Here is an 8353-nt window from a genome sequence, read left to right as displayed (position 1 = left end):
GGCATCATTTTCAATTTGTGGATGATATTGGGATCTGGGCAGAATGGGCCCCTTGGAAGGCATGAGACAGGGGAAGGTAAAGATGCCTGACAGAATCTCCACCTCTTCCCAGTTTGGCCAAGGCTGTGCCTCAACCTAACTAGGAACCCATTGCATAGAGACCACACTGGCCATCTTCAGGAGAGAGGGCAGCCCAGGTACATTACTACTCCCATCAGGCAGCACAAATCCATTCTCTGAGCTCAGGGCAGAATGCTGCATTCTGGGACTTGTAGTCTCCATTGGACCCCCTTATGAATGTTTGGTTCAGGCAGCAAGGAGCCAAATGTGTCAAGTCCCTGGGTGGCTAATCTCAGTCTTCTTCCTGTGGGTAGTGCCCAGCTCATCAAAGAGCCCAGCTGCCAAGGGAGTCAGACAAGCCTGCCACCAGCCTCCAAACCTCCGTGAGTCATCCTGGCATACAAGGTTCACCCCTGGGTCATGACTCACCTTCCTCTACGCAAGCTTCCCAGTCGTCAGCAGGTTTTCAGGAATATCTTCAAGGAGGAAATGGGGAATCTCATGACATTTGTCAATATGTCCCCAAAGTTCCTTCAGCCACAGAACCTTCCACTTCTGTTCCTTTTCTCCTCATCTGTTGGCCACTCCCCTATGTACCCTCTTTCTTGGGTTCCTCCTCTCACTTCTGATCCTTTCATCACCCCCCTTCCTGCCATCTTTCTGCTACTGCCCTCTCTTTCTCTTGGCTTCTTGAAATGACTGTTCCTGAAATCCTCTTCCAGCTTCTCTCTTGGCTAATTCCACACACCACCTGCCTGCTGCTTGAGATTCTTTACAGCAGTCAAGGGGGCTCCCCAGAGCCCACAGTCAGAGGATCTGGAGAGAATCCAGTGAACAAAGCTAGAAGACTGTGGGAGTTCTAAGGACCATAAGACTGTCTGAGGAATGAGACTTAGAGCAGAAGTCTTGCCATCTGCTTCCAGGATTGGGTCAGGAATGGCATTGGACAATGACTGGGCTCTGGAAGCTTTGGGGAGGAGCCAAGTTCATGTGAAAAAAACTAGACACAAGGTTATCCTTCTCTTGAGGGCCACAGGTAACTCAGCCCTCATCTTCCTCTACAGAGAACAATAACATCAGCCACAGGGTCATGTCCCACCAAGTCCATGGAGCCATAATCTCTGGATCTAAACCACAGAGCTCAGGAATAGCACAGCTGTGCCTGCTGCTCCCCCCCCCCACACCCCACACACACACCTTTTGCTGTCCTGTAGCTCACTGGACTCTTCTGCCCAAGCAGATTCTTGGAAACTTGTTTTTCCATACAGTGAATGGTAGAGACTCCCTGGCTACCGCCTAGGACTTTCTTGATGTCTTTGCCTAAAATAGCCTTAAAGATATCCCCTCCCCAGTGCCTGTCTCATTTTCTCACTCAGCTCCAGGAACCTGGGCGGTGACTGGCATCAAGTGTCTGTGCTAACTGGCTAGCAGTGTGGCTTCTCTGATTCTTCAGAGGGGCCAAGTCAGAGTCCTGGAGATCCAGAGCTGCATGGGGACCCAGGTTACCACCTTCTACTGCCCACAGCTTGGCCCAGGTTGCCTCCTGCCAAATGAAGAATGTCTCCCCAGGATACGAGTGCCATTGGTTTTTAACTATAATATCAGGATAATTAAGCTTTTCTGTGAGCCCAGTTTGCTGCTGATGCAGCTGCCTGGAGCCCTGGCATTTATTGAGCACAAAGTAATAATTTATTGTCCTTTGTACGCTCAAAAGCCATCTTCTTTATCAGCGCAGGACGGAGCTGCAACAAGGGCATAGGGGCCTCACCAGCTGCTTCACTCGCAGGCAGAAGTGTTCCCAGGTCACCCTTTTCGCCCTCAGGTACCAAGATGGGGTGGGAAGAGGTGGGGAGGGGGTTGCTGGGTTCTTTCCCCGTCGTGGAGAATCGGATTAGGACCCCACCTCTTTGGGCAGGCAGCTAATGGGGAAGAGGGTGGCAAGCTTGGCTGGGCGTGGGCAGCGCAGAGGGGCGGGGGCCCTGTGCCCACATTAGTAGGGCAATCCCTCCCCTGAGCTGGCGGCGGCGCGGGAGCCTGTGCTCTTGCCGCTGGGTCTTCTGCGCCTTTGCTTGAGACTTTACGGTAAACCGCTCCTTCCGCGCCCCCGCCCCCAGCCCCGCGCGGCTGTCCCGGGTGCCGACGCCAGGCGCTGGCCGTGGTGCTGATTCTGTCAGGCGCTGGCAGCGGCGGCGGCCCCGCTGCCTCTCCCGGTCCGGACCCGGCTCTGCCCCGGCCCCCAGGCGCCACCGAGTCCCCAGCCCTCAGGCCGCGGCCCCGGCCAGGGGCGCGGCCGCAGGCGGCACCATGCGCCCGGCAACCCTGCTCCTCCTGCCCTCGCTGCTGGCACTCCTGGCTCATGGTAAGGGACCCCGGCGTCCAGCGGCAGGACTGGGGCGGGGCCGGGGCCTTAGGGGGAGAGTGCTGGGGGTGGGGGACGGTCCCGGCGCCCAGGTCCTGATGTTCAGCCGCCCAGCCAGACATCGCGCCGCGTCGGCTGCGCTGCCCCCGGCGCCGGCCAAGCCCGGCGGGGCGCGGGTTCCGCTGGCGGGAAGCTACCGCGACTCCCGCCATTCGTGCCCGGCCGAGACCTCGCCTTTAATCATCTCCCCGGATCTAATGGGATATCTCTGCTGCAATTCATCACGCCACCCCCTCACCGCACTCACACTCACGCGCTCACCCGCGCGCTACCTCGCCACACTCCAGGCGTCGGGGGACGCCAGGGCGCGTGCGGGGGGAGGGGGCGCGGGGCGGTGAGTCGGGACTGTGGGGCTGGCGGCCCGCTGCCCCGCCTTCCCTGCCGCCCGCCAAACTTCGCTCGACTTTGACGCCGGTTCAGGGACCTCTCGCGTCCTCACTGCGGAAGGACTGAGCGGGATGGCGGCCGGACCCGGCTTTGAAACATCGCTCACGTTCCTCCGCCTTGGCGCTGCCACACCGGAGTCGGAGCTTAGGTAGCAATTCTAGGGAGAAAGTCTGGGGGCCCGGGGCCCCTGTCCGGCTCCTCGTTCTTCCCGGGGCTGCAGCCGCCAAGGTCCAGGAGGGGGACTCTGTCCTCCTGAAGTCCTTTCCTTGAACCCACCCGTCCACCGATCCCGGCAGGAGCCCCAGCTGTGCCTCCCTCCGGCCTGTCGTTCTACCGGCCTTACCGGCTCCGGCCCATCCCTCGGTGTCATACTCGTCGTGAGAGGACTGGCCCCACATCCCGCGGCCCCCAGAGCCCCGCTCAAAGCCTGGCCCCAACTTCGTCGTCCCCGGTCGAGGGAATCTTTGCCATGGAGTGTGCAGCAAGGGGGTGTTGGAGAGAGGGTAGGAGAAGGAAGGTTTCCGAGTCTCCTCCAGATCTGCGTCCCGGCTCAGCTAAGCTCTCATCAAAGCTACGGATGCACGGGTATTCTCTCGCAGCATCCAGTTGGTTGGTGGGGCCGCCCGGGAGGCGCTCGGAGTTGGGACCAGCCGTCCATTGCCATATGGTTCCTAGCACCTGATGTGGAACGGGGAGAAGGTGGGAGTTTCTAGCCTCGCTGGATCCTTCCAGGCCGCATCGGGCCGGGACCAGGCTGGGCTCCTGAACTGCAGTTTGGATCTGCGGCCCCAGGCAAGCGGAAGCACCTTTTTGGACCTCTGGCTCTATCCCCACGGTGCCCAGTGCCCTCACCCCGCCCCTGGCTGCCCACACTGGGTCCTCAGACAGCTCAGGGAACTCACAGTCGCGTGTTTCTGTTGCGGGGGCGGGGGGTAAGGTTCCGCAAAGCCGCATGGAAGGGGCTGCGGAAGGAGGAGCCCACCTCCCAGGCTCAGCTGTCCAAGGGTATTTCGGGTTGGGCTGGACAGCTCCCCTGGGGTGAAGGCCCTGTGTGTGTGTTTGGAGGGGTGTAGTCTGATGCCCCCCTGTGTGGGTGTGTGGATCTGAGCCTATGATCAAGGCCTTGTGTGTGTGGAGTAGTAATCCGAATGTGATTGCGCTTCAAAGGTCTGGATGTTGGTGAGGGTTCGGCAGTGAGCGCCTGTGACCTGTGTATGAGGCCACTAGTACATGGTGCAGCCACTGCCAGAGAGCTCCCCTTCAAGGCTGGAATGAGACTGCGGGTCTCCAGGAGGAAGGCTGCTGTGGCCTTGAGTTGGAGAGTGTAGGAGCCCTCCTGGAGGTGGGGGTGTTGAAAGTAATCTGTCCGTTCTGTGGTCAAGTTTGTATGTCCCTGGTCAGTGTCCGTCCCTGACCCACCTAGACTTGAACTTCTCCAGTGCCCATGGAACCACCTGCCCAAGGGCTTGTGGGGTAGGGATGCACCTGCTGGGGACAATCTCGAGGATCATCCACTCCCCAGTGGAGAAGAAGAGGCCCCACAGGGCCAGGTCAGAACCCCGACAGGTGAGAGGGCTGGGACCTTGGAGATGGGCCACTAGAGCTGGTTAGGGATGCCCCTTCTCATCTTGGCTTAGAGGTGCACTCAGCCATCTCCCAGCTCCTGGGGGCTTCAGCCTCAAGAAGACAAGCCTCGAGGAGCAAAGACCTTGGTTTGTGGGCCTTTGAGGCCGAGCGTGCGTCCTGCAGTCTTGAGGCCATGCGACAGGGTCCTTGGGGCTCTGCTCACACACAGGCCGTGGTAGGAAGGAGCAGGCCACAGAACGAAAGGAGCAGGTTGCATCGCAGGCAGCAGGATGCAGCCGGGGCCAGGTCCAAAAGCCATGGGAGGCTGGGGAGCCAGAGGCTGTAGGGCGAGGGCGTGATGGCGTTAGGCCCAGCCTAACCCTGCTAGCTCAGTCCCATATCTCCCCCGCAATCACCTGAGCTCATTAGCCTCTGGTGTAAGAGGCACCTTGCGCCGCTCGGCATCCCCCAAACCTGAGGGTCCCTCCCATGGAGGCCCTGCCACTGGGTGGTGAAGGAAGCAGGATGGGAGGGGCGGTGCCGTGCCAGTGTTTGCTGTGTCAGTTTAACGATTTTTAATGAGCAATTACCTTTAGTCATTCTCCTAATTTCTGAATATCAATAAAGTTAATTAAACTCTGCATGTGTGAATGTGGCCTGGGGAGATTGTGAGGGTGGAAGAAGCAGGGACTGGGGTGGACTTGCGTCTCCAGGAGAGAAGGTTGCCTCCTTGGCTGTGTGACCTCCGACACGCTGCTCCCCGTCTCTGAGCTCCATTTGAGTGTGTGGCGGAAAGGGGGAAAAGAGGTCGGCAAGTGGGATTTGCTCACTCTGCCAGGAACTGGGAAAGGGTATCTGAGAGGGGAGGCCTGGAGGAAGGAGAGAAGGGGGAGGAGGGCTTGCCCTCCGGGATCCCCAGTGCTGCGGGGGTTAACAAACCCAGGCTGCCTTAACCTAAAATGGTAATTACTGTTTCCTGCAGACGCAGCGCGTGCGGAGGTTCTTATGGCACGTTCCTGAGTCTAGGGCTGCAGCTAAAGCTAACGCCAGACCCTGCTCCCTGTCCCTCAGCCTGGCACTTTGGATTATGAAGTGGGAGCTGGGGAAAAGGCCCACGTAAGACAGATTGGATTCCACTCAGAGCCTTAGGGGTTGACGTAGCGGATAGGAGGCTCCCGTGGGCTTCTAGGGAGACTGGAGGACCCTGAGTCTGCAATAGGGAGGAGGGGAAGGCTAGACTGGCTATGGCCCCTCACCGGCCTAAGCCCATTAAGCTTGGCAGGCCCTGGCGATGGTCCCGGCCTCCTCAGCAGGGTGGTAGCTTAAAATGCCTTGGGGAGGGCTTGGGGTGTTAAAAGGGAGGCAAGGAGACACAAAAGAGACTGGGCTTAATTGGAAACTGTGCTTAATTAGAAACTAAGCCTCTTTCTTCTCCCTTGCCATCCCCTCCCATGGCTGCCTGAATGGTGGGGGGCAAATCTGAAAGCCTGCTTCCTTAAGCCCCTCCTAGTCTCACTAGGGAGCCCTGGTAGTGCAGTGGTTAAGAGCTCAGCTGCTGACCAAAAGGTAGGCAGTTGGAATACACCAGCTGCTCCTTGGAAACCCTGTGGGGCAGTTCTACTCTGTGCTATAGGGTTAGCAATGCGTTTTTTTTTTTTTTTTTTTAGTCCCACTGGAGGACACATGGTTACACAACAGTTAAGCACTCAGCTTCTAACCAAAAGTTTGGTGGTTTGAACCCACCCAGCAGCTTCAAAGGAGAAAGACCTGGTGATCTGCTCTAGTAAAGATTACAGCCAATAAAACCCTATGGAGCAGTTCTGCTCCGTCACATGGGGTCCGTATGTGTTGAAATTGACTCCAGAACTCCTAACAACAAGGACAACAATCCCACCAGGCCCCAGCCTCCCAGTTCAGCTCAGAGATGCTGCACTCCCACTTGGCAGAGCTGTTAGGCAGGGCTTGTAACCCACTCCCACCCCCCCCCCCAAAGCAAGAAAAGAGGGCACAGAAAAGGGTCTACAGACTGGGGTTACTTTAGCGAAGGAACCTCTCAGCGCAGACAGTTAGAAGCCCAGGCTCCCCCCATGTGGTCTCAGGCAAGCTCCTGCCTCTTCTGTTCCTCTACTTTCTGGAGCATTCGATGTAAGGCTACACCAAGCCCATGGTTCCCAAGCCAGGGAGCACAACAGGGACTTACAGGGCTTGTCAGTCAGGCAGATCTCTGGATCCCCAGCTTACTGGCCTGCCTCAGGGAGAGGGAGCCAGGACCTCTATGCAAGAGGCTCCTATGGGAGTCAACGCTGCCAGCCCTGGTCAGCAGTTGGAAGGTGGGAAGAAGGCACTAGGAGGTCTCCAAGGCCCCTTCCAGACCTGAATCTGCAATTCCAGCAGGGAAGCAGCAGGTTCAGGAAGCCAACTTACCCAGCCAGGCTGAGAGTTTCAGCTTCAGTTCCCCAAACCAACCACATTCTCAACAGCCTGTGGGCTTTTGCCATTCCCTCTGCCTGAAATTCTTCCCCGTTCTGAGCTCACCTGGCTCTCTCCATCTCATGCTTCAGGTTTTGGCTTAGCTGACAATTCATGCAGTTCTTCAGCATGTATTTATGGGGCATTTACTACGTGGCTTCACAGGGGAAGCCTCTCCTGATCTGAATCAGGGCACTCCTCTGTACTCCACCATGTCCTGACTTCCTGCATCAGGGTACCCATCTCGTTGGGTCATCAGCACCTGGTTGCTTGAAGCTTCTCCCCAGCAACAAGGCTGAACTCAGAAAGGAGGGTACAAAGTCTGTCTTCCTCACCCCCTATACCTAATTCGGGAGAAGTCGAGGGTTAGCTGGCTGGTTGGAATAGGGAGGAAGGCTCATGGCATCTTGAAGGTGCATTTGGGTAGAAAGCACGCTATTTTTACACAGATTGTATGTTAGGATTTTCCTCTCGTCCTAACGGTTGGCCAATTATCCCAACTGTAAATTATAGCCTTTACTTCGTTTTTCCCTTCCACATATTAAGCTGTCATGCCGTCAGCTGGAGGTGGCTTGGGGGTGGGTTGCTGCTGGCCGTTCTGAGAGGACTAAAGCTCCTCCTCAGCCACCCCACAGTGCCACCACTGCTTGTGTCCCAGTGGCACAGAGCCTAGCACGTGTAGACATTAAATACGTGTTGAATAAATTCATGAGAGTTGCGCAGGAAGACAGCGGCAGAGTTAAGCTTGGAGCCCAGGCTTCCTGACTCCTTCTCACAGCACCCACACTAAACACCCACCCGACACCTCTGCTGGCTGAGATGTCATGTATGAACTTAAGGACTGGGGTAAAGAGGGGGTAACCCCATTTCTTCTGCCTTCATAGGCCCCTCACCTCAGCTTTGGACTAGCCCTGGTCCAGCTTGGAAGGAACAACCTGGAATGTTGGGAACAATTCTGAGCATGGTATGCCCTTGAATGGAGAGGTGGTGACCTGGGAATCTTTCAGAACCATCACGGTTCAGGTTCACAAACTTTTCACAGGTCCTAAAGAGCAAGCCCTGGGGTACATCCATCTGCCACCATTCATTCATTCATTCCTGAAATATATACTGAAGTGTGATGCCTGCCCTAGGACTCCCAGGGGATTCACATGTCAAGATTTTCACAAGAGACTAATTATCCCCACTTTACATGTGGGGAAACTGAGTTTCAGAGAGATTAAATCACTCACTGTGGCTTTTACACTCAGAAATAGAAAGTCTACTCCAGCCTGGGGCAGAGCTTCAGTACAGGAAGATCAGAACCCAGGACAGTATCACTATCCAAGTAATAATAATAACAGCAACAGTAATAAACAAAAAAAAAAAAAAACCCAAACCCATTGCCAACGAGTCGATTCCAACTCATAGCGACCCTATAGGACAGGGTAGAACTGCCCCATAAAGTTTCCA

The 8353-nt window shown here is 56.4% G+C and overlaps 1 protein-coding gene across 1 annotated transcript in view; it reads left to right on the top strand.

The window, feature by feature from the left end:
- The first annotated feature begins 1890 nt into the window (after positions 1-1890).
- Positions 1891-8353, top strand: part of SEZ6 (seizure related 6 homolog) — a 51232-nt gene continuing 44769 nt past the window's right edge. The window contains exons 1-5 of the mRNA XM_064270335.1: positions 1891-1895; positions 2175-2788; positions 3163-3342; positions 3599-3871; positions 4290-4432. Of these exons, the coding sequence (XP_064126405.1) occupies positions 1891-1895; positions 2175-2788; positions 3163-3342; positions 3599-3871; positions 4290-4432 (1215 nt within the window). The remainder of the gene's footprint in view (positions 1896-2174; positions 2789-3162; positions 3343-3598; positions 3872-4289; positions 4433-8353) is intronic.

The sequence above is a fragment of the Loxodonta africana genome, chromosome 18 (assembly GCF_030014295.1).
Source record: "Loxodonta africana isolate mLoxAfr1 chromosome 18, mLoxAfr1.hap2, whole genome shotgun sequence".
In the NCBI taxonomy this organism is placed as follows: domain Eukaryota; kingdom Metazoa; phylum Chordata; class Mammalia; order Proboscidea; family Elephantidae; genus Loxodonta; species Loxodonta africana.
The sequence above is the reverse complement of the archived record's forward strand: the minus strand, read 5'-3'. Positions and strand labels throughout refer to the sequence as shown.